The following is a 26,380-nucleotide window of genomic DNA, read 5'->3' on the forward strand; positions in this document are numbered from 1 at the left end:
CCCCCAACTGCCCCCACAATCACCCCCCCCAACCGCCCCCACAATCACCCCCCCCAACCGCCCCCACAATCACCCCCCCCAACCGCCCCCACAATCACCCCCCTCAACCGCCTCCACAATCACCCCCCCCCAACCGCCCCCACAATCACCACCCCCCAACCGCCCCCACAATCACCCCCCCCAACCGCCCCCACAATCACCGCCCCCACAATCACCCCCCCAATCGCCCCCCCCCCCCAATCGCCTCCCCCCAAACACCCGCCCCAACTTCTCCCCAATCACCCCCCCACCCCACAACGTGTTGACCAATCGCGAGGCCGGATCCCATCACCGCGTGGGCGTGGCCTAGAGCGGAAGTGGGCGGTGGCCTAGAGCGGAAGTGTCACGCGCGAGCTGCCAGAGGAACGAAGACAACAGCAGGCGGAGGTCGCAGTTGCTGCTGCTGCTGCTGGCGCCGATTGTCTTCGTCATCGCCTCTGTTTACAACTCACACAACACAAAAAATACACACATACGCTAGCAATCACAATCATTGTATTTATAGCATTGACGCACGGTAATATATGATGGCGGCGGCGGGGGCCGTGGTGCTGCTGCATCCTCCTCCTCCGCCGGCTGGCTCGGGCTTGGTGGTCGTATGGGAGTGGCTGAGCGAGCAGCAGCGCTGGAGGCCGTACAGCTCCCGCGTGTGCAGGCACATCGAGACGGCTATCGGGACCCGCGGGGCAGGTAACGTGGGCGGGGGGTGGGAGAGACGCCGTTGCCTTTTATGGTGGGTTTTGAGGGATGTGGGGGGATGTGGTGGTCGACGTGGAGGTGTTTTTTTTTGGTGGTTGATGATTGTGGTGGTTGGTGATGAAGGGTGAGAGGATGGTTCGTGGTCGTGGTGTTGGAGGTACGAACTGTGATGGTTATAGCGGTGGGAGTGGTGGTGTAGTGACATTTGAGGCTGGTGGGGGATGCTGATGGTTGTGCAGGTGGTGGTGGTGTGGGAGGCGATAATGTAGCGCGCAACGCTACGAACCTGGCGACACGAGTTCGATTCCTGCTCACGGCCAACTCTGACGAGTATCTGAACCGATCCCGGGCCTCCCCTAGGTCGACTCGGCCTCAAATGAGTACCTGGTGCGGTGTGTAAACATCGCCGCTCGAGAGACACAAAGTTGGCCGGGCATGGTTGCTGGCCACCCACCCAATGCCCCTAATAGGTGCTCGCTAACTTCATTTGGCCCAACATTCTGGTAGCCGAGTGTGCAAGCACATCAAGGCGGCGATCGCGAATCCTCTAGTAGGTAATTGGAGGGGTGAGGGGGGGTCATGATGGTTGTGCGGTGGTGACAGTGGAGGTGGTGGAGGAAGGCGATGATTGGTTGAGGTTGGTGGAGGCGATATTGGTAGTGGGGATTTTTTTTGGCGTGTGTAGTAGGCACATCGGAGTGAGGGGGGGAAGTGAATTATGGAGGAGCCGGGGATTGGTGGTGATGGTGGTGGAGATGGGAGTTCATCTTAATCGAGGGTGGCGGTAATGAGAATAATCTATGAAGAGGTGGGGTGGAGGGCATTGCGATGATGGTCGTTATTGCGGATATTGGTGGTGGTGGTGTTGATGGGAATGAGGGAGGTGGTGTAGGGTATTTGCAGGCACATCGAGGCGGTTTGGTGGTGCTGGTGGTCATGATTGTGATGGAGTAGATGATGTTTGCGGTGGCGAATTTAATAATGGTAAAGAGTGGCTGTGGAGGTAATGGTAATGATGGTCGTGGTTTTTTTTTGCCGGCGTCGGTGGAGGAGGTGGTGGAGGAGGAAGCACCCGTGGCGGTGGCAGCGTGGTGCTCGGGCAGGCTGAGCCTCTCCTCGCCTCCTATATCATCGATCTGAAATCCATGTGCCAGTTCCGCCAGGATACAGGTAGGCAACACACACGCTGCACAACTGACACATGTCAAAACATGACACACAGACATGGGTCTATTGCAGCAATGTTTCAACAAAAACTGAATTTTTTTTCGTCAGCATGTAAAACCTTTCCCGATCAGTGTTTTCCAACAGCGTTATGGCAGACATTCTCCATCGGTCTTGGCTTTTTTTAAGTCGCATCAGCAGTGTGGTCTGTTTTTTTTTTCGTACACCCTTTATATGTGCAGGGTGACTGATATTTGATCATTTATTATTAGAGGATTATAATTTGGCAGAATGTTGAGCCTGGTCGATAAAACTATACAGTCGTATGAATATTTTATCATACGAGTTTTATCCTTCTAAACCTCAATGTCCTCCATGGCATTGGCAACACGCATCATATCGATCTCAGAGGTTCGGGTGTTCGCCAACTTTTCGGCGGTGATTGTGTGCAGATGCTTCTGTTATGCGCAGGTGAAGACCACTCAAACTTTCCGGCAACAAAGACGAAAACTGAATTGTATAAGGAATATATTGCCAGGATTATAATCATCCAGGTCAAGACAGCTGTATTATAATTCTTAAATAATTATTGGTGAAGCTTTATTGACAGCTCTGTATTGTGTAAAAGTTGATCAGTTAGGATGTCCGTATTCATTTGGTGGCCCTGATCCAGAGCTTCTTCATAGGGCTCATCTCAAAGTGGGACATCTTTTATTGACCCTGCACTCTTGTGGTGCGTTGACTTTGTTTATTCACCATGCATTGCATAACTCGTCATGGGAGCTTTTACAAAGTTTAATTAATGTGAGCAGGGTTCATATTCTTAGGTTTTTTCGGTAAAGTCACGTAGGTAAAACATCAAAATTAATAAAAATAAAATAAAATAAAGATCACGACGTTTCGGAGGCAACACAAGTCTCCGTCATCAGGTGGGACCGTCACAGCCAGATTAGCTGCATCAAGTGAGGCAATGATTCAAGATGTAATCCCTTAAAGCGAGTTGAGGGGGGAGGAGAGGGGGGGGGAGCTCATCAGAATGTGGTAGCCAATGAATGGAACGTATCGGGAGGGAGGGGGGTGGGGCCAAAAGGGTGGGCGACGGCGTGGAAGCGATTGTGAGCAGGGTTGACACTTGGTGTGAAAAGTCGGTGGATAACTGACCCCCACCATGGGAACGTGGACATATCATGGACTCAAGTGGTGCCAGCATAGATGAGCATGATCCCATTGCTCATTTGAACAGGGAGACCATTTATTTGGGAACCTTAATCTTGGCAAAGCACAGTGCAGCAATGTCCAGTGTCGTGCTGTGCTTGGACAAACTTTTATGTTCTTTGGGTCTTTCGGTAAAGTCACGTAGATAGGTTCAACGAAAATTACAAAAAAACTACCACGTTTCGATCGCTACACAAGCGTTCGTTTTTTGTTCCTGATGATGAACGCTTGTGTTGCGATCGAAACGTCGTAGTTTTATTTATTTTATTTGAACCTATCTACGTGACTTTACCGAAAGACCCAAAGAATATGAAGTCAAGCTTCAGACTGTTATTCTTACACATCTATGCTACCCACCTTCACCAGCCCACACTGGCCAGCATGGTGAAGTATTTCTAAATAACCGCCGTGACTCGCACTGCAGGGGAGGGAGGCCCTTATCCAGCAGTGTATTGATAAAAGTGTAATACGCGTACCACAATCATTTGAATAATGGCCCAAAAGGGCCATGGTTTAAACGTAATTTCCTTTCTGCATTAAAGCACTTGTGACGTCATTTATTTTATTTGCGGAACACAACTGAAACATTAACCCATTCAAGTGGCATTGCTGTGGTTCCTTTAGTTATGTAATATACACTTAGCTGCACTTCTTAGCCTTATATTTTAAGCTCTGTAAACTACAAAATATAGGTACTGTCCTCGAGATAACCGCATTACTAATTAATTATATATATAGGAAAGAAACTTAACTTCTTTACATTCCGTTTAGAGCACTTCCCTGTTATAGTAAAATTCTTGGATGGCCTTCATACCATATGAGGGTCCATTAACGGTGTAACATTAATGTGTTTGTTGACTTTATGATATTGTGGCGAGGTTGCCTGACGTACGTGACCGCACTTTACAGCGTGGTGTATTCATAGTTTTACTTCTACCTTTTCATACTTAAACAAGAAAGTAAATACCACTGTGTATTTTTAAACGTTTTCCTTGATACCTCTGGTGTGTTTTGACGGAAAACATTGCATTGGATTTCACAGTCTCAGGGGGTGGGGGGCGGGGGGCGGGTGGCGGGTTATTTTAGCAAAAGGAAACTTTTCCTTCAGTAATTTAAACTTATGGCGTGATTCCATGGTCATGAATAAACGGAAGTCAAAATCATAATTTATTAATTTACTTTTGGCGACTCTGCCCCACCGCACACATAAACGCCGTGACCCACCTGGTGCGGATCATTCTGTTGTCATGTCGTCCAAGCGCAGCGAGGACGAATGCACAGAAGAAACGAAACCTTGATTGGCGCATCGTGTACAGCTCATCGACATAAAATGACGTCGCAGCGCAGTGTATGCGAGAACCGGGGGCTTATGGGACTCCGGGGTCCTGCCATAAGATTCACTTGTTCTAATTTTGCAAGCCCACAGCTTGTTTCGTTTCAGAATTCCAGTAAAACATTACTTGTGGAATTGGTGAAACATTCGAAAAATCCAGGGACCCTCCAGCAAAAGTCTGGATCCAGGGAGGCTTTCCTGGGTATAGATCTACATAATTCTTCTTCACCTTTATTCACGAATGGCCCCATTGTAATTTATTTCATAAACTTTGCAAGGCGATCTTGATTCCTTGCAAAAGGTTTCTGTTTGGTGTTTGAACATCTTAACACCAGAAAGGGTAAAACCTATTCTTATTTTTTCATACTTTGATACTGAAAAAAAGGTCCCATTTTGTAGCTGCTCACCCCAAGCTATAAATGCTTTGATCGTGCATCGTCTTTGTACTGTTCGCCTTTTAGCGTTCTCTGCTCTGACACTGGTGGGACTAGGCCCTAAAGAAGGCTGTCTCTGGTGTAGGCCAATCAGCTTCAAAGACATTGCATATATTATCAGAGCATGTTTTTTTTCATGTTCATAACGAGTACGTGTGGCATATGCCGACTTGATTCCTTGCAACAAAAAAAATAGTAAATGTTGTGGTTTCACGCTTCAACACACCGGTGGGGTAAAGCAGTGAACTATTTGTCTTTTGTCAACGTGACACTCTTTTGCTGATTGGCCGTGTCGGGTGGTGGAGGGTTACGACACATTTATAAATAACGCGATCTAACCCAAAAACGTTGATTATGAATAATATTGGTTGCGAAAGCCTACGTGTTAAAAAGGTATTTATTTGGTGTTTAAACATCTTAACACCTGTTTTATTGCCAGAAAGGGTAAACCTCTTCTTATTCTTTCATACTTTGATACTGACAAAAAGGTCCCATTTTGTTTGCAAGGCTTATTTACGAGTGACTTTCATTTGACTACACGAGAGCCCAATGATATTTATTATTTTTGTGCTCGAGGCCTGGTTGGTAATAATATCGTGTTGAATCAATGCGCATTATTTTTTCTGCCTGTGATGGTTTGGTTTCCATGGTCACCTGTCAAGGGGGTAGGCTGTCCGTAAGGAGAGACAATATCAATGGTGTTTTGTTTTTATACAATTTCCGTGAGATGTGAGTTACGACGTTTGTGCAACTTTTCCTGCTCTCTCTCTCTTGTAAATGTCGCCACAGGGCGTTTAACGCCCACCTCGCATCGAGCGGGTAACAGATGATAAATCCTCAAATCTCATTAGGCTGTCATGACACTCCTTAACTGGAGGACATCGTATTCCTGGGGCCGTGCGCTGCAGCAAGGTTAATCAGAATACAGTGGAGCGCTTCTCTGCAGCAGCGTCTGTGTAATTGCTGTGCAGGTACTATCTCTCTGATGTGTTTGGGGCACGTGTTGACCGTGATGCCCCAGAAAGGCTCCAGTGAAACGTCGGACATCGTGCCGCACGCTACGTGCAACAACCTAAAATACACATCTTCGAGCTGTGGAGAGAGCATCTTCGATCTTACAGCTGTATATGTAGCACCACCGCGAAAACCTACGCAGTCGCACTGCAGGTAACACCGTGAGTGTTGTGTTGACAGATGCTGGAGGGTCTCAACTCGGGTAGCATGATGCGGTTTGTGTGCCGACCAGCTCAGCTGGTGTTTAGCGTCTCCAGATTAGTGTGTGCATGTGTCGTTTGTTGCCATGGTGCCCGGAATAAGGTTGCTGCCTTCAAGGCAGCCAAATGGGAAACAGGGGCATGTTGTGAAGTGCATTTCTCAAGACATTTAGATGGGTGAAAATGTGATGGGCCATTGCATGAAAACATTGGCCCATTAAATATATTACTTCCTACTATGGGGTTATTGACGAATATCTTGAGCTTATGTGTGTATATGCAGCACCACCAGTGTTTTATCGCAAAAACGTACGTTTGTCTGCATTGCATGTACTGCATTTTCGGCTCTGGCTTCTGGACGCCAACAGAGATGCAATCGCTAGATTGCTCGTTTGGGTGCGGAGAGCGACATTGAATTTTGACATTTCGTACATCGTCGCGAGTGTGCAAATGACTATACTATTTGTTTGTACAAGGGATGTATAATTCATTAGTCTTTTAAAGAGCTTCACGTGGTAGCTTCTACCCAAAATTTTCTTGTAAATGTTGGCAGTGGGCCTCAAGAACAAAAAATAATAAAAAAAAACAACTCGACACTTAGAGATTATCTCGCCACTTTTGGCCAAAATATAATCTATAATATATTATTTTCCTTATAGATTGCTGCTATTGACGAATGTGCAGAGATAAATACATTTTCAGTTGCATTGTTATTATTAAGTGCAAAGTGGTATACAAAGATCTCCCGTATAGCCTCATTTGAGGCCGAGTCGACCTTGCGGAGGCCCAGAATCGATTCAGATATTCGTCACCGACATTGGCCATGAGCGGGAATTGAACTCGGCTCACCGGGTTGGGAGCGCAGCACGCTAACCGCCCGGCCGCCTTGTCTTCCTTGTGATGATGTTTACACCGCACCAGGTACTCAAGGACCGGTTCAATTATTCACCACTGTTATTGGTCGTGAGCAGGAATTGAACTCGGGTCGCCGGGTTGGTAGTGCTAACTACTGCACTACCGCTCCCCCCACTCGCACAAACATACACCATGCCCTCGCTCACAAATCTGCACACGCAATGCAGGCGTTTATCGCAGACTAAGAACTTCCCGTGTTCAAGGTTCGAACGAAAGAAGGCTCTGAATCTGTTCCGCACGTGTTATTTATAAAAATTACTGAGTTTATGTTCGCAGGGTTGGCCCATCAGCATTCATGGTGGTAAAAGCACACCCATTAGCATGGCGGAATGCTGCTAACAACACCCTTACCGACTTTCAAAAATAAAGCGGGAATATTAGGTGTCTTCAGCACGCGCGTACATGTTCGTGATGGATGATTACAGTCGTACAAGGGTGGGTGATAACTCTACAGGATTTGAGAGGCATGAGTGAAGCAGTGGCTGTAGCATTGCTTACGTGCGATTACACAAACAGTTGTGACAAGTTCTATGTTCACTCGGGCATGTAGATACGTGAATTTTTGTGCGGATTATTATACGATATTAATTTATTTTACTTTGCAAAACACTCGATACAGATTTGGCACCACGGGCAGTTGTAGCACCCTACTGAAAGCACGTTAAGAGTTGATAAGGCTATTGTTGTTGAGTCGCAGTACAGCCTTGCTCAAATCAGCGTTGACGCTTTGCTTGTTTCCCACCGATAGCCACTAGCCAGTGGTGGAAACGTCGCATTCCTATGACGGGGGTTGAGTCTAACAATAAAGCAACCAATATTTACCTTCCCACAAAGTGGTATATATTTTATTGACCCCAGAGGGACAGTGGGTTGAGTCAATGCCCCCACTCCCAACCTGGATTTGAACTCGCAGCCTTCCGATAGCGAGCCGCTCGCTCTACCACTGAGCCACCAGGCCGGACACGCACATAAGATGACACGAACGATTGTTGCAAGGTGTCTGGTGGATTTGGTATGCGCGACGCATGTTTCACAGGATTTCTTGTTTAATTGCTTTCGTTTGTAAAACACCCAAGTGCAGAATGGCCCAGCATGTGCAGTTGTAGGACCCAACTGAAAGAGTCTGAGGTTTTTTGCGGATAGATAATAAATAAAAAGTTTGAGTCACGGTGCCTCTCTGCTCAGGAGTTTTGGGTGGTTGTCATCTAACGTTTGCAGCCCTGAAGCAGAGCTGTAAATTCTACATTACCATGGCCAGGGGGGCTAGTCGTACCATAGTGGCTACTCAATTATATCAGCTCATAAAGGGGTGAAGTATTGAGTTGACCACCGACCAGCCTATTTTCCCCTCAAACCCTCCTGCTTGCCGTGTCACTTGGGCCCTCGAATCGCGGCGTGAATCGTGCATCACTGGCCGCGATCAGTCGACTGCTGGATGAAGATCTCGTCAAGTCCGTTTGCCTTTGACATTTCCGTAGTGTAACGATCCACCTAGCAGCACCATCACACAATCCTCATCTCATCACTCCTCCTCCTCTGTGCAAGTCCTTTTTCCGCCGCGTTGCATTCTTTGGCTGCCACTCGGTCACGATCGCCGGACCGTTGGACGCCATCCCTTCTGGCGACACGTCCTGCCCAACGAATAGAACAAAATTAGTATTGTTATTATTTTTCACACCACGTGTTGTGACTTCCCCGTGTCAATAGCGGTACAATGTTTTTGCAATTCCTTAACGCCCGACGAGCGTGCCACGATTCTGTAATTGCAGCCACCGAAATTTAACACTCTGTTTGTGTGCGAGGTGTGAATTGCATTGGGTTTAAATGGCTCTGGTCAGCCACCTCCCCTTCCCCCCTCATCAGAAAACACTAATGAGTTTCTCTCCACAGAAAAAAAACTGCACACAAATGCCCACCGACCAAAACGGCTGCATTCATCACCAAATGCCGATTGGGGGGGGCGGGGTAGGAGGAGGCTGTGGGGATTGTGTGCGCACGTTTATCTGAGCAAGCCCAGGCGCCGCGAGCCTCTATGGTGGATGTTTAAACGACGGGCGGCTCGCTAGCGCAAACGCCGCACGTCACGGCAGGTGTTGCCCGCCAGATATGCTTGTGTACGCGTGCGCAACGTGGCAATTGAATATTCCACTCAACTGCGCCGGGAAGCACCGGCATATGGTGTGCGGTGCGATGGGGGTTTACTTTCGAGAAGTAATCGGTCCCTGGTCGTGCCGATGACGCAATTGTGTTTTTCAAGTTTTGTGTTGTGTGGCGCTTTGGTCAGTCCGCTGCTGGGTGATGAGGACCCTCACCTATGCCGTGCAGGTCGCCGGGGTTATTTGGCTGGGCTTCACCATGCCTATCAGTGTCTGGGGGCGGGGTTGATGGGGCGGGAGCATAGATGTGTCAGCATAGAAGCACAGTACAACAATAGGTAGTGGTGCACTGTTGTTGCTGACAACGTCACGAGGACCCACAGCAGTTTATAAGACCTGTCGTGCATGGTGGTCACTCATCCGTGCAATTATCTCCGCTCAACCACGCTTGGCTTCTGAGATGAGATGTGGTCAGGCACACTTGTGATGATTCAGTCATAAGCATTTTATAAGTAACACAACTGGTACTTCTAACTGTGGTATCACTGTAATTTAGTCTGATTATGGTGGCTTTCCTAAAGGGAAGTGATTGTTGGCTTGACTTAACTCTGGAAATCGAGAGCACTTTGAAACCATTGTAGGCTTTGTGCCATTCATGACCCGTACGCATTGGCTGCAGCTGTCCTCTCTTTAACCCAAGCTGCAGCCTCCCACCATTTCCCCTTTCTTAGTTTCAAAATCGTTTCTTTTAAAGGGAGTAAACAAAAAATAGTCTTAAGTCTTCATCTGGCTGTACGTGCAAAACAACGGTAATCCCATTACAAGCTGAAAACAGTGATAGTAATCCAGGATCACTATCGCGCTAACACCCCAACACCGTGCGCGCATCAGATAGTGCTCATTTTAATAACGAAGCGTTTCCTCCGCAGCAGACATGGTTGAATCCTTGATGCTGATGCGTCGCCCTTCAGCGCCAGCAGGTTGGACTCTTCCCACGTCGTGCTCTTCGTACTTCTCTTGCTTCCCCCCCACCCCCGCCCACCCTGGCCTGCAGCTGTGGCCACGATGAGTGGAGGGAGCCTTGTTTTCGAGAGCCGCGTCGATAAGGGAAAAGGTTTCGCGGCGGCGTACGGAGGGAGCCCCACCGGGTTACCTCGACACTGCGCGCAACTAGCGAGGTGTCTTGTAATTAATCTCTAAAAATAATTGTGGGCTCTCCGAAAGAAAAAAACATCAACCCTGCCCTCCCCTCCCTGGGCTTTTTGTGGCGAGAAAACGATCGGAATCTCCGGTTGCATTTTTTCACCTGCGTAATTTGAACTTGATGTTCAGTATGGATTCGGCTGAACGAAAACCAAGTGGCGATTTTTATTTTTAGTTTGATGTGACCCGTGAATAGATCATAGCCACGAGTTCGCGGTTCGTTTCAGGGGCTTGTAGCCTCCGTGCCCCCATCCCTCGCGGAGCAGCAGCGAGCCCAGCTCCTTGGCCTTTTCCGATATTCTCTATCCAACGGCGCTTGCGAGTAATTCCTCCGCCTGAATAGCCCGTCTGCCACTTTCTGTGCATGCAGCGTTGGGGTCCTGGGGGAGGTGACGGGCCAGAAACCCAAAGGATGGCGTTCGAATAGCTTTTCCGTCGTTATAGAAGTGGCTGGGGGGAGGGGCAGGGTTAGGGGGTGAGTTGTGGGGGGGTAGGGGTGGTTTTCAGGGGGTGTGGTGCAGTAGCCTTCGAAGAGGCACCATTGTGGTTGGGCGCTGGAATTCGTCTCTGAAAAGCGCGTCTGCTGCGCGGTGCGCGCGTGCGAGCATGGTGCGAGCGAGGCGAGCCGCCACCGAATAAAAGGGCCCTGTGTTCCGGCATCAGAACCCCCTACTCCCTTTTCTGTGGACCCTACCCATTGTCCCCAGAGGCAAGCGGCACAATGGAGCCGTTGACCCTGGGATAAATAGCGTAAGTGGCAGCAGCGAGCGGTGGTGTTCAGCGTGCACGCGCGTGTGTGGGGTTGGGGGGCAGGACGTTGTTACTGGATGGAAGGAAAGGCGGCCGCTTGTTGCGAGGGCTTTTCGAAGGGGGGTGCCACGGTGGTTTCCCGGCGTGTATGAAAAAGCGGGCTTCCATTGCGAGCAGGGGGCCCGGCAAGGCGGACATCTGTGAAGCGATTGAGGCGGCGTGTGTGTGTGTGTGTGTGTGCGCGTGCGGAGGAGGGGGCGGCGCCGGCGGCGCATTCCGCCGTGCTCCTGTACACAATGAGCCCCCCGGCGTCTTCGCGCCGTCGCGTCAGAAAAAGGGCATCGCGCCGTTTGGCTCGGGACCCCCCCCGGCGACGCCGCGCAGCACGGACGATTTTTGCACGGCGGGTCTCACGTTTGGCACGTTTGAATCGTTCGTTTGTAGCCGGAGGCCGCTCGTGTAAGATCATTGTTCCAGCAAAAAATGTTCCATTGTTATGGTTGACCAGGCACACGGTGGTGCGTGTCTGTCGTGTGCTCCTAAATAGCCGGTAGATCGCACAGAAACTATCGTGTGCTGAGATTTCTGACCTCCCTGGCCCCCCAACAGTAGCTCGGCTACGCTTGTGGTCAGTGCGATAGTAGTACAGCAAATTGGTTCATGACCCATCTATGCAAGACTTGAGTTATGCCCATCCACATGTCGGCTTTCTCTGGCCAATACAGTTTCCATGTCATACAAATGAGTTGGCCAAAAATTCCAATGCAGAGCCCTAATGAAACTAAAGAATCCAGATTCTCAGTGAGGGAATACTGGATAAGTAAATGGTGAAAATTAGAAAAAAACAAGAGGAACATTCAGACCTTTGTCAAGTCCAATGCTGAATGAAGGTTTCCAGCTGTGTCAGTCATGGGGTTTGTTTTACCATGTTTAATCATGCTGCCGATGTGTGTTCTGTAATCGAACTCGGGTCAGTGAGTTTGTAGCGCAGTGCTCAGTAATGTTGCATCATCGCTCTATCCCAAAGTAAATATGTAATTCTTACATTATTTTTTGATGGAAGGGTCCTGCAGCGTTTAATAGAATCTGTCAGATGTGCCCACTCGTCGAATGCGGAGTTTCTTGTGTTGAGGGCACTGCATGCGGAAAAGGCCGGTGGGCGTCTCTATTTATCGCAGCGCCCTGCGGCGGGTGGCGTGCCCCCCCCCCCCCGCCGTTGAATTTTAACCTCGTGGGCGACGCTGTTTTCATTTTCCTCCCTTCCCGGCTCAACCCCCGCCGCCCTCCAGCAGTCTCGCGCTCCGCTCTCGTTCCGCTCCCAAATAGCGGCGGCGGCGGCCCATTGTCGCGAGCCGATGCGGCAGAGAGCGCCCCTCGGAAGACGTAACGTCTGGAAATAAAAATGTAAATCGTCCCGGTGGCGTTGCGGCCTTCGCGCAATGGAGTTGCGGACAAAGGCTGTACATTGGCACTCGTGAAATAAGTAAAAATGGGAGCCCCCCCCCCACCCCAGCACCCGTTATTGATGAGCTGATTAAACACAGGGGTACCCACGGTGCCAGCATCGGACGTGTCATTATAAGTGACGATGCTAGGGCAGTATAAATAAAAATGTTGGAATCTGGCAAAGTTCATAAATAAGAGAACGGGAGTGGTGGGGGAGGGGATCACAATGACAATAACGGGCATTGGCAGAAATATGTGGATAGTCATTTGTTTGTTTGAGTCATTGAGGGGAGGCGGAGAGGATTGTTACAAGCCAAGGTCATTGAGGCCCATTTAAAGTTTCCACATGCCCATTCAGAAACGAAGCCATTATAACACAGATGATCATTAATTACTGCGGTATAATAAAGGGGAAACTCGGCCCATTAGAGCTGCATGGCCAGGCTGTGCATTATTCAGTGTGTGTGTGTGTGTTTGCAAGCGCGTTTTTTTCGTGCGCGCTCTCATTCTCAGCAGCGTGTTGACTGCTGGCTTGGAAAAACCTCAACATTCCGTCAGTGGCCTCGCCATTTCACGAAAGCCGCATTCCAGGATCGTTAAAGCCAATCAATCAGGCCGCAGCAAACAGAGGATTTGTTTCACAAAGGGCCGAGAAGCCTATCTGTGCCGGGATGGACCTTGGGGTAAAGGGGGGGGGGCAGTGTCGCGTGGGTCAGGGATCGAAAGGTTAATTGGATATGTTTTAAGTACTGCCGTTCCAGTAATGGCTCCGTTAAGTTTCGGTTGTTGCCGTCGTCTCTGCCTTTTTTTTTTGCCATGATTTAATTTACAGCGCGGCATTAAGGGTGCCACCCATTATTAAACAATCATAATTAAACGTCGGTTTGAACCGTGTGCTTGAAGTTTAGGAATTTTTGTTAGTAATTGTTTTAACAAAAAGCTTTGAGCATCAGGAACAATCACACCCAGGATGGTGGGGTGGTCACATGGCAGTAGCGTTGTGTACCGCTTGTTGCAGAGATTCACGGTTCGAACCCAGCAGGCCGCCCTGGTTATCATTGAGGGTGTATTACCCATAAAATGTGCGCCTTCTGCTTCGCGGCAGATGTTCAAGATTCCCTTGACGACATTTTTAAGTGCGATTGCTCCTGTGTGCCAGTGTCACGGTCCAAGTTTGGGAAATTAGCTGCAAACTGCTCAATTGGGATTACACAGCAACATCGCCCTCTGCTTTCAAATTGGAGTGACACACACCTCCTTCGTGATAGCCTTCCGCTAAAGAATGGAGCAAATACCAACTACTACGTTATTATATTGATGAGCACCTCGGACCTTCTCAATTCTTGTCGTGTAGAGTTTTCGAGGGATAAGATTCATCTTATCAAATCTTCACTACTCAAATGTGTTGTTGATATAAATCTAGCTGTGACTGGTGTATTAATATAATTCTTTAAAAATAAATGATAAAGGAGGCTGCCACAGGATAAGCGTTTAGCTCACTGGATTTGCAATCCAAAGGTCACTGGTCCAAATTCTACACCCAGGAGTATTAATGGATACACCACAGTTGTATCAATCGGCAGATGGCGAGCATGTGGTGGGGTGAAGTGTGGGTATTCCCACCTAAGCAGGACATCTTGCCCGAGTGGAAGAATAGGCCAAATACCATTGAGTATATCCCTCCACTTAAAATCGTTCTGCCAGCAGTGGCATGAGCAAGTCAATGCAGAGCTACAACTTTATTTTTTTAAAGGATGATAGCATTTTGGACATCCCGTAATATTTTATATCACGCGCACTGCAATGCCCTCCCGGATGCATTGGCCGTGAAATGGAGTGTTTGGATTACTAAGTGCTATCGACACGCGTGATGCCACTCTAAAGGCTAATGAGTCGGTGCGAGGGCGCGCTCGCTATCGATCTCTATCAGCAACGCAGGAGTGTCTCCGTTGCTCGTGCGTTAACTTCGCGCATCGTGTTTGTGTGCCGATCCAGCTTGTCGGTGGTCAGCGTGACCCAACCGGTTTCCAGCTTGGGTTCTAACGGCCCTTGCCACGTTCTGCCCATGACCAAAAACCTCCCGGGATGCCACCAATCTTGTCAGATTTCTCTAGAAGCTTAGCAGAATTTGAGCCTGGATGTGTGTACGGATGGACAAACACCATGCATTGACGTAGTTTATTTAGGCTCCTGCGGTGCTACGTTGTCGGTAGGGAGCAATGCATTCCACTTGCACTGTACTATGCACCGAGGGCTATGCTTTACGCTTTCAGCCTGTGCTGACCAGTGCGTTTAAGTATGGTATGGTCAAATAACCCTCTTCCAGCAGTGGTTTGACAGAAGGGCTGTGAGTGTGCATGTTCCTGTGTTCTCTAAGTGCAACGTACAAACATCGATTTGTGGGAGAGTTGCCACCTCTGGTTTCCGTAAAGGTGAACGAGTCACATGGGTAGGGTTCTGCAAGGAAAGGATGCGGAAGATGCAGCATTGCAGTACGACCTGGATGAATGTGTTATCCTACTGGTGCTAATCGAGCACGTCGTGAGTCAAAGGCTCCAATCAGGCCATGTCATAGAACGGCCCACGGAAGAGGATACCATGGAGTGACCTCTATGGAAATTTTTTACACATACACGGAATATATTTCGTTAACTATTCGGCAGTATTGCTCACGAGGAAAGTATGAAATAGGTGTACTGGTTTTCCTACAGCCGTCGTGGTAGGTGATATTTGGACATATCAGGAGCTCTCTGTTGGAGAAATGCATCCTTGCGATGGGCATACAGAGCAGTGTAGGTATTAAGCCTTTAATCCAAATCAACTGTAGCTTTGGGGGCTTTGATCAGCCGCTCCGTCCCAGAGAGCAGAAAAATTATATTCGTTTTGCCACCGCCCCGAATCTTTCCGTGCGATTTAAAAAAACGCTGCTTTGATGTTAACATTTACGCGCAATGCATTGCGTTCGTAATCGACATTCAAAAAGGCCAGTCTGCCAGTTCATGCCTCGGCCATTGAGATTCGTAAAAGTGCTTTGTTGTTAAGCGAACCGTTGGATTTCGGGTTTCGCGGTGCTAGAGTAGCCGCTGCTAAACGCTTACCCCGAGAGCGGTGTAATTTGGTTCGACTCTAGAAAGGCTGCAAGCGTGAACACCAGAGCGGAGGCAGGCACCGTGCAGCATTAAACACAAACGATCGACAGTGGTCTAATAACCACCACAGGCTGTTGCTGCGCGCAGTTACCACACTCCCCGCTATAACCACGCAGGGCAGTTGCCGTGCGTGTTTACCGTCGACTGTGCGAGTGGTACCCAGTTGCCCAAACACTTGATGGCACTGCTGTGAATACATACGTGCTTTTTTAAGTCGGTGTCAACCCGAGTGTGTGTGTGTGTGGGGTGACGGTGTCAGGGAGCTCTCGTGGAGTGAATGGTGAGCGCGCTGTGCATACCAACCCCCGGCGGTCGCAGCCAACATTCGTTCTTTCGGTAAATTCACGTAGAATGGAATAATAAAATAATAAAAATGAAACATAATAAAATACAATTCTCACGACGTTTCGGCCACAACTCAAGCAGCCGTCCTCAGGTGACAGCCCTGTTCTTCACCTGAGGACGGCTGCTTGCGTTGTGGCCGAAACGTCGTGAGAATTGTATTTTATTGTTTTATTTTTATTATTTTCCTTCTACGTGACTTTGCCGAAAGAACCAAGAAGATGAATCCCTGCAGTCACGAAAGCTTTAAATCGAAACAGTCGTGATTATCTGAATCAGCCCTATGTCTCCCCTAGGGTTGATTGAGCCTTAACATGGGCAGCTGGTGCAGTGAGCAAAACATTAGCGACTGGGGAGACAAAAGTGGTCAGCCTTGAGAATCTCCCTCCACTTGAGATCGTTCTGCCAAGCAGTGGCATGAGCAAGTTCATTGCAGGGTTGCAACTTTTTTTTTCAAGGATGATAGCTTTTTGGACATCCCGTAATATTTTATATCACTTGCACTGCCATGCCCTCCCAGATGCGTTGGCCGTGAAATGCGGTGTCTGGATTACCAAGTGCTATCGACGCGCATAATGACACAAAAGACCAACGCGTCGGTGCTGCGTAGGCCTTAATCGTTGCTCGTTGACAGCACTTGTCCTAACAGCCTTTATAGGCTAGACTGGGTTCTTTGTCTTTGTAGTGGGCAGCAGTGACGCAGCAGTTAATACACTTCTGTAATCCGGGTGAACTGCATTCAGTTCCTGGCCATGCGCAAAGTCAGTGACAAATGGGCCTCTCGTAGGTTGACTCGGCCTCAAATGAGCAGCTGGTGTGGTGTAGAGATACAAATGGTCGGCTGCGGGGTGCCGGCCACAACGGCTTTTTATGTGCACTGCGGTTCCTTACGAGGCGCTCGCAAGCATCGCTTTTACCCGTAGTCTATAAGGGTATATAGGTGTGTTTAATATAAGAGTATATTGTTGTTTATTTTCAGCTTTTAAGGCCTCGTGAATCAACGTCACGTTCGAATTTCTCATCGCTGTTGTATGCGCCCATTCTTCTAGATGCAATAAAGCTTCAAATGTTGACGTTTATGTGTGTGTTTAACGAACAATGTTCCACTGTGTGCTAGCTGTTAGGCGCACTGAGCTTGCCACTTACAAAATAATTGTATTTTTGGTTTGGTGTTTTTCTAACACGTTTAATTTTAAACGTGCGAGCGCGTGTTCTTCACAAGCATGAAAGGCTTTTGTTTCCCGAATGAAAGATTAAACACTCCGCCCGTCTTGGTGCATAATTTATTAGCAAGCGCGAGACCCACGCGGGGCCTGTTTCTTTTTTCCAACTTGTTTTTGTTGTTATAATTTATACTTTTCTTATTACAAAATCAAAACGTGAATGTCTGCACGCTCGATTGTTCAACTGCATCAATACCATAGCCCTTGCATACCTTTTGGCTCTGTTGTAGATTCATAGTTGCGTGTAATACGCGGCATTTGTTTTTACTTTTGAAACGAGGAAGAGGTAGGAGGAGAATAAAAATGCCAGCTTTGTCAAAAATCATTCCTTTATTTAAACACAGAGAGAGCTGTTCATGAATGAATGGCTGCAATGCCATCGCCAGGCCACAGAGTCGCAGTCCAAGCTTTCTTCATCAACCTCTGTTTTTCCCCATGCAGTCAGTCCTCCAAGTAACTGTGTACTCTGCTAACCAGACTCAACCCCACTTGGCTCCCACGGTCAGGATTGGACACGTCGGGGAGATTTTGTTGTGACGTTTGACCCGACTGTAAGAAGGTATTCCAAGTCGACCCCTGACTTAGATTTGAACTCGCGACCTTCCGACAGTAATGCTTTGTCCTCTAACCACGGTGGCAATTAGCTCGGCAGAAAAATCCATGTGTTAACATCCAAACAAAACACAAGGGGCACTCGTTAAAGCCGATTAAACAAATACCCATATTTACCCGATGCATAATCCTTTCCAGTTCAACGTTACTTGCCCTATTGACATATTTGTTACGTTTATTTTTCTATATTGTACTCCAATCACGATTTCCTTTATCGGCATCATGTCGTGAGATGGAAGAATCCGTTCAGATCTTCCGCAGAGCAGTGCAGCCCTTAGTGTGGAGAACGGCCCACAGAAGTGGATGATGGGGAACTTCTTCTGAGATCTAGTAACGTAACCTCCGATCGACACGGGGCAGCAATTTTCCACCCGCCCTGACACTGGGGCTAAATATCGTCATTTGGTAGTAAAACCATTCCCATTTGTGGAATTTAGCCAAATTAGGTGGAGAGCCATATTTTATTTGATGGCATGCAGTCTTTGTTGAATATATTTCTATGAAATGTAATTGTTACCACCATGTGTATTTAATCTCCTCTGTTTCCCACCTCCACCACCACCACTCCCATTCTATCCTCGCCTCCATCACCACTATCACCACCACCACCACGACCACAACAAATCACCACGACCACAACAAACGACCGCCATCCCCAACCTACCGTCACCGTGACCTCTGCGCTTGCCTTCGCCGATCATCTCCCCGCCGTTGCCGCACCGCTCAGGCACCATGCGCCCGATCCGCAAGCGCTACTTCCCGGTGGACTCGGCGCCAGGCCGCGGCATCGTGTGGAAGTGGGAGCAGGACGGTGGCGCGTGGACGTGCTACGAGGCGGACCTGTGCGCCGCGCTGCAGGACGCCTACGAGCGCCGGCGGCCGGGCCTCGACCTGACTGCGCTCTCGGGCCTCCCCTACTACGTCGACTTCTCCAACATGTGCCAGATCAACCCGCGCACGAACTTCCGCCGCCGCATTCTCGTCACGTACGAGGCGCCGTACCCGCCCGCTTCAAGCCCGCCGCCGCCTCTTCCAATGCATCCGCAACCCCACTACCACCACCAGCCGCAGCACCACCAGCACCAGCAGCAGCAACATCACCAGCAGCATCAGCAGCACCAGCAGGCGGGCGGTGCTGCGTTGGGACACATGCAGTTCGTGGCGCAGACGCTGCAGCCCGGACCGGGTGCGGGTCAGGGAAATGGTTCGTCGCACAGCAGCGGACCGCTGGTGACGGCCGCTACCTCGCCGGTGCCGACGCAGGCGGCGGCGGCGGCGTCGTCGTCGCCGGGCAGCCCCGTGCCGCACGCGCAGTCGACCCAGGCGTGGCCGCTGTCGTGCGGCTGCCAGCAGTGCCAGGGCCGCCCTCCGACGCAGAAGCGCAAGGCGAGCCAGTCCGGCATGCCGGTGCCGGCGGCGGCCGCGCGCCCGGGGCCCCCGCCGCTGTCGCCGACGTCGTCCGTCGCCGGTGTCGGGGTGCCGATGCCGCAGGGCCTGGGTCCGGTCGTACCCATCAGCAGGATGGGGCCAACGGCCAGGGGTGGCCCAATGAGGCTTGCTGCTGCGCTGCCACCACCAGGGTGAGGGTTTGTACGCTTCACGGGAATGTTGGTGTCACCGTGGTCAGTGTAGCGGAGCACTACGAACCTGGGGAGCCGGGTTCGATTCCCGCTTCACGGCCAACACTAGTGACGATTATCTGAACCGGTTCAGGGTTCTCCCCTAGGTCGACTCGGCCTCAAATGAGTACCTGGTGCGGTGTGTAAATATCGCCACTGTGGAGACAAAGGCGGCCGGGCGTGGTATTGGCCACCCACCCCCTCGTGTGCCGTGCCGGCCTTCATAGGTGCTCGCTAACAGCACTTGCCCCTATAGTTTATGTTGTTTGTTGTATTATCATAACTTTTAAAAGTGTATGTGTGTGTGTGTATATATAAAAAGACAAAGATCCCCTGTGTAGCCTTAACAGACTGTTGGGGCAAGTGCTGTTAGCGAGCACCACGCCCGGCCGCCTTTGTCTCCCCAGTGGCGATGTTTACACACCACACCAGGTACTCATTTGAGGCCGAGTCGACCTAGAGGAGGCACAGGACCGGTTCAGATAATCTTCACTGATGTTGGCCGTGAGCAGGAATTGAACTTGGGTCGCCAGGTTCGTTGCGTTGCGAGCTACATTATTGCTTTTGTACACCTCATGTAAACGTATAAATGCTAAATAACATTTTAGTCCATCCGCCTGCAACCTTTGTGGACAAGCATTTGGTTAAGCAGCAAACCCGGCACTGTTTTTTTATGAGACTTGGCAGGATGAAGCCTCTAGGACAAATGGTGCTGGGTCGCTTTATTGCTATTGGGCAAGAACCATCGACAGACACCTCTTGGTGTCTGTTCAGCACAGCAAACATTGTACTCGGTTAATTGTATGCTGCTGTAGTGAATTGTGGTTAGTATTAATATTATACAGACGGGGGTCTGCTTCGCTTGCTTTGTAACGGTGCCATAAACAAGCGTTTCAAAGCATGACATGATGATACATATTCAGCATGCTGTCAGGTCTTGAGCAGAATGCAAATTTTTCTCGCTGACAACATCAGTCTAGCCACTTCCCACAAATCTCAACCAGAAAAGCTAATTATTCTGTCGGCTCGGTATTTTTCCTGTCATCTGTTTATCGCTCCTCGCCTGCCAAAGACTGCAGCAGAAGTTGCTTCCTTCACTTCACAGTTTGCACACGCGTGCTGCGCTTTCCCCAACGTACGAACTGCCGTAACGGTTCTCCCAACTACCGATCGCCAGCGAACGTGCCCGAGATCTCGTAAGATCTGGGACGCAGCAGGGTTCTGCCCGCGTTGCGCTTTGCACGGGGGGAGGGGTCACCCTGCGCGAAACTGCTGTCTTCGCAGTGGCTTGCGGGGATAATGCGGTGGGCCAGAGGGGCAGTGCGGCTCAATCCGTTTTCATGCTTGACGCCTATGCTTCCACGGCTGATGTCCCAGTCACTGAAGACCCCGCACTGACCAGCGGGGCAAAGTATGCTCAAATAAATCCCTTATCTTGTAATTTTGAGAAACGTGTTGACTCTCATCTCTTACACCTTCAATCAAGGGTGTAGGCTGTTGCTGTCCGCTTGGCGTTTTTGTGCCTGTGCTCAGTGACCGTGACGCTGGGAAGAGGTGCGGAAAAGCCCTCATCCCGTCGTGGATAGAAACAGGGGCTCTGCATGTGTACTTGTCATGATTTTACGTCTTACAGTTGACCTTTTCTTTCTTTCTTTCTTTAAGGATGCCTTCACTTCCAGGAAATGCAATGAACCTTCCAATATCTCTGCAGTCTGCATTTGCAGGTAGGCCTAGTGATGTGATAGAAAAAGACACATTTATAATGGGGACATAACTTATTTTCAACGCGTAATGGATTTGGAATGCCTTTGAACAGATCAGAAGATGTATTACGCGTCGATCTTGTGATCCCGTTGCCGTCTGCTGCCTTCGGTTTTATGTCTATTGGAAACTTGGCACGCGCGCTAAGCCGAGTCACGCAATGGTCACTTCTTGAAAGAGAATCTTTCCTCTCTGCTGTTGCAACCGCTGCTGCTGAATCGTAAAATTAGTCTGACCTCCATAACTCAATACCGTCGCCCCGTCGAGTTTAGATTGCTTACGAACAACACGGAGGGATGCTGCCTCGGTGTGACAGGGTAGCACACTGGGGGAGTGGAGCGTGCGACGAGGGCGGATGGCGTAAGGGGGGGCGGGGGAGTGGAGGATTGGCCAGGCACCAGGCTACGAAATGCAGGGAAATCAAGTCGGAAAGGGGGTAGTACGGGGGGTCTCATTTTAACCCGTGCACCCAGGGCCCATTCTAGCCATGCTACACCACCACCATCTTGGAGCGGAAGATGGCAGCCTTCACGCGGGCCACTCTGTTAAGTGTGAAATCGCGATGAAAGCCATCAACGCGTCGATCACCACCAGCTTTAGACGCAATAGGATTTAGACGCTTTATAGATTAATAGGATGCTGCTGCCGTAGCATTACGGTGAGCAGCACACCAGACTTGCAATTCAGCGGTCGCCGGGTCAATCAGATCTCCCAGCGTGGCAATTTAAACCTTGGGCGAGTTTCTTCAGTTTCGTTCTCCCTCAGCCTCCGTCGCCACAGCTAGTTTGAACGACAGATCGCGTGTGATGGGGTAAAGTGTGGGTACTCCCGCTTCCAGAATGTCTGCCAGCGTCAAAGAGATGACAAATATCCTCTAGAGCAACTATGTAGCTCGTTCTTGTGGAGGCCCTTCCATCAGCAGTGATGTCAGCAAGCACTTGCAGCGCGCAGCACCTTTTTCCCTTCCTGCTCACAACACAGAAACATTCCCACACTACTTAGCCATCCTCCGTCACGTTCTAACTCGCGTTCCTTGCTTGCTATGTTCTAATCCTGCCTCTTACCCTCTCCTTGTCTTGCCCTGCCCTTCTCTGCCTGCCACTTCATGCCCTCGATCTTCTCCTTCTCTACCCTGTTGTTGTTGCTCTCTCTGACCCATACTACTCTACCACCACCCCCAACTCCCCCTTCCGTGTGCCATCGTTGGCCCGTGGCGGTCGGTCCCAGCCGGCGGGGGGCTGCTCCCCATGACTCGCGCCCTCCCTAAGCATCTCTTCCATCCTCCAGCCGTGAGCAAAGACGAGCTGCGACCCGTGCCCGGCGTCTCTGGCACCTGCCGCAAGATCAAGAAGTCCAAGGGCAAGAAAGGTGACGACGACGCTTGCTCGGCCGTTCCCCCCCCCCCCCATGCCACGCCATCGGCTGTGTCCTTGGAGTTGACCGAGCGAGGCTCATCTGGCAAAGCCAGCAGCAGCAATCATGTGAAAGGCTCACCCAGCAAGATGAGACCCCCGAAATTCAAAACGGATTGAGAGAGTTTGTTTAAACAGTTGCCTCGTGCATTATTATTGTTTTTTGTGAAGGCAAAAGGATTTCGGAATAAACATGTTTAATTTGTGGGGAGGTGAAATGAGCTGTGTTGTGGTTTGTTTTTTTACTTGAGGATTGGTAAACATTAACATTTTGGAAACCTCGCGGACGCGTGTGATTTTGCCCATTCCCCTTACATCCGTCGGGAGAGAGTTGTTTAAACAGCGTTAATTCTCGCCCAAGCATTGCGTAAAAGTGTTGTTATGAAGCTTCGCTCCGAGCAGCATGCGCTTTATATGCTCAAGATGATTGTACATTTTTAGTGATCTCTTCGATGATCTCTCTTCTTTCTCTTCTTTTTATTTTGCTTATCATGGGTTCAGTTCCGGATGGGGGGCGGGAGGTGGGGTTTCCAAAATGGGCATGTGCCTGTCCTTTTAAAGAAACAACCGTCCACGTCCATTTTGGCGGTTGTGTATGGATAATAGAAATGGCAATATTTAACTGATAGAGCTGTTTGTTTGATAATAGGAAAGAAATCACCTGAAGATGTGGTGAAGAAATACCTGCAAATGATGAAAAACCCACCGGATGAGGTGAGCTGACTGTGGACGAACACCATCTTTTCCCCGTCTGTAAATAACTCTTTGCAAATAGGAATACTACTGGTTACTACTAATTCTAGATTAATTCACCTCTGCTGGGAGGTTGTCCTTACAATTCTGTCCAAAACATCTTTCCCTGTGTTGTCTTCTCTGTGTATGTATCTCTGCTTGTTGCAATTTTTCTTCGCTTTCGTTTACCATGGTTGGTGTCTCTGTTTCCCCATTGTTTCCCACGATTTGTTGCCTGCATTGGACCTTCTCCACCCCTTCCCTTCCCCCACCTCTACAGCCCTGTATGTTATTTCTCCGGGCGTCTTTCTGTGTGCCTCTCCATGTGTGTGTGTCTCTTGGCGTGGTGTTGCTCTGTTGTCCCTCTGTGCTGCCCTAAACATCTTTCCCTCTGTGTCTTCTCCGTGTATGTATCTCTGCTACCTTGTACCTCGTGTCTGTTCGTGAGTATTTGTCCTCTGTTTACATTGGTATGTTCTGTCCAGCAGATGAACACAAAATTTAGCAGTCTTTTCAAATTAGTGGTCAACCAGGTTAGTGTCTAACTGTGTTGGCCGACTGGTTTGCATCACGTGATGTTTCTAAGGTTTGTTGAGTTCTCGTCTCCCATCTTCTTGCTGTATTTGCCTCCGTGCAGTTTGCCGTTCTGTGTGCTCTGTGTGTGATGTCCCTCTGTGTGTTCCCTCGCTCTGTGTTTTGCCCCATTTTCACCTGATGACGAGCGCTTGTGTTGCGTTCGCAACGTCGTGATTTGTTTAAATTTAATTTGTAATTGATTTAAATTGTATTTTATTTCTACATACGTGACTTTACCGAACGAACCAACGAGTATAATACTACTGGTATTTGGAACGGAACATTCCCGAGGGGACGTCCACCAGCGAGATGGAGTGACTGCATTCAGTTAACGTGAAAGTTCTTACATGGGTTATTACCGCTGCAGGATTGAGAGGCGGCAGCTACTTTGCAAGGCCTTCGTCCTAAACAAACTAAACTCGAACGATTTTTATTTTACCCGTTAAGGCCCACTGAGCTATATAGCTCTTTTTCAGAAGCGACCTGGGCCACATGATAGCTCAACGAAGTGACTTGTCGTGTGGAAATTTATTGCAGCCAAATACTCTAAACGTGTGATGTTGATTCTAAATGTTGGGGGGGGAGAAAAATCCACACGGCCACGGGGAGGGCACGCAAACTCCAAATATGCATTTGTCAAGGTCGAGATCGAACCCACAACTTTCTGTTAACACGTGGACACCGTGAAGAAACTGCATCTGATGATGATGATTATTACTCTTATTCAGATTAATTCTTTACTAATTGAAAGCTTGACCCGATCATGGGCTTCCCTTCCGTTGTCTCGGCCTCAAAAGATCAAGTAAGCAAGTTTGAAGCTTTGCCGTGTAAACTCTCGCCTTGCTCCCGCCCCCTTGCGCGCCAGGACTGCACCATCTGCATGGAGCGCCTCGCCGTGCCCTCGGGCTACGAGGGCATGACGGGCTGTACGGGCGTGCGGGCCGACGGGCTGGGCCAGCTGGGCCGCTGTGGCCACGCGTTCCACCTCCTCTGCCTCGTCGCCATGTACAGCAACGGCAACAAGGTGCGGGCGACACATCCTCGTCTGCTGTCCCGACGGAGGGGGGCGGCAGGATGGCCATGATTTTGTAATGAGCGGGGGGCGGTGTCATGTGGTGATGTGATGTTTGTCATGTGATGTTGTTGGTAATGTCCGGGAAACAAACTCAGTCTGCCCGGGTGAAAGACGGGAAGGACGACGGCAGATTTTATTTGAAAGGACGCTCGCGATTGACGGGGGGGCAAGGCCGTGGGAGCCCGTGAAAGTATGGAAACAGTGGTGACCCGAGTTCGACTCCGGGCCACGTCCCAACAGCAGTGGCAAGTGATGCCTGAATCGTTTCAAGGTGTCCTCTGTGTCGGCCTCGGCTTTAAGCGAGCGCCTGGTGGGACGTTTAAACAATCTACGCCGGGGAGACAAAGCGGTCGGGCATTGCGCCGGCCTCGGTAGGTGCTTACTCAACAGCACTTGGGCCAAATAGTCTGCGTAGGCCTACATGGGAGATATTTTATCTTTGTTAATTCCTCTCCAGGATGGGAGTCTGCAGTGCCCGACGTGCAAGACGATCTACGGGGAGAAGACGGGAACTCAGCCGCCCGGCAAGATGGAGTTCCACGTTATTCCGTTCTCACTGCCCGGCCAGCCCGACTGCCACGCCATCCGCATCATTTACGACATCCCATCCGGCACCCAGGTGCTCACAAGTCCCCCTTCTGGCCTGTGCCCCCCCCCCCTCCTTTGATGGAAAATGCACTGTAGCAGCGTTACAAGATGCACTCTAGTCAAGTTACATTAATCTGTCGGTAGACCGTCATGAAATTTGTAAAATACAATATTTGTTGGTTACGAACAACGTCATACGAGCTTGAAACCTCTGATCACCGTTAGTTTTTGGGCCAACGTATTTTTCCAACGCAATGTGGCAGTTGAATTATACTTCCATGAATATATTTTTTCAAACAAGTTAGGCAAGATATTGCGTACGCATTGGACAATACATCTACTCAGCAGTGCAGCAGCTGCCGGGTAGCTGTCGGTGCAAAAATGCGTTTGCTTGGGTGTGATTAAATTGGCCGGTTTTCAAGAGTGCAAGTCCCCCCCTCCCCCCCCAAAAGCAATGCAACTTTGTACTAAAAACTTTACGCAGAGGGTGGTATTGACCTCCCCGCACCCCCCTTGACGTTTCGTGTTTTGTGACATTGCTCTACGTTGCACCCCCCCCCCTCCCCTACCCTGTACCCCCTTACGTATGCTGCGCCAACAGGGGCCAGAGCATCCAAACCCGGGCAAGAAATTCACGGCCCGCGGCTTCCCCCGCCACTGCTACCTGCCGGACAGCGAGGAGGGACGCAAGGTGAAGGGGGGGGGGGGTTGCTGCTCCTGCGATCGCCCACAAATCTGCCAATGGACTGCGGTGCGGCCGTTCGTACCGCTGGGTCGACAGCG

General features: G+C 49.8%; 1 protein-coding gene across 3 annotated transcripts in view; it reads left to right on the forward strand.

The window, feature by feature from the left end:
* The first annotated feature begins 395 nt into the window (after positions 1–395).
* The window catches only part of LOC133348896 (E3 ubiquitin-protein ligase DTX1-like), a 31,037-nt gene continuing 5,052 nt past the window's right edge, over positions 396–26,380 (forward strand). Inside the window, exons 1-9 of one of the 3 annotated variants that reach the window (XM_061561991.1) lie at positions 396–729; positions 1,789–1,908; positions 18,562–19,414; positions 21,116–21,177; positions 22,442–22,582; positions 23,276–23,340; positions 24,800–24,958; positions 25,467–25,628; positions 26,199–26,288. In XM_061561991.1, the coding sequence (XP_061417975.1) occupies positions 564–729; positions 1,789–1,908; positions 18,562–19,414; positions 21,116–21,177; positions 22,442–22,582; positions 23,276–23,340; positions 24,800–24,958; positions 25,467–25,628; positions 26,199–26,288 (1,818 nt within the window). In that variant the 5' untranslated portion in view covers positions 396–563. The remainder of the gene's footprint in view (positions 730–1,788; positions 1,909–18,561; positions 19,415–21,115; positions 21,178–22,441; positions 22,583–23,275; positions 23,341–24,799; positions 24,959–25,466; positions 25,629–26,198; positions 26,289–26,380) is intronic. The other 2 variants (XM_061561994.1, XM_061561993.1) reach the window with 2 other exon arrangements.

This window comes from Lethenteron reissneri, chromosome 28 (assembly GCF_015708825.2).
Source record: "Lethenteron reissneri isolate LAM-NWPU_2019-01 chromosome 28, ASM1570882v1, whole genome shotgun sequence".
NCBI lineage: Eukaryota > Metazoa > Chordata > Hyperoartia > Petromyzontiformes > Petromyzontidae > Lethenteron > Lethenteron reissneri.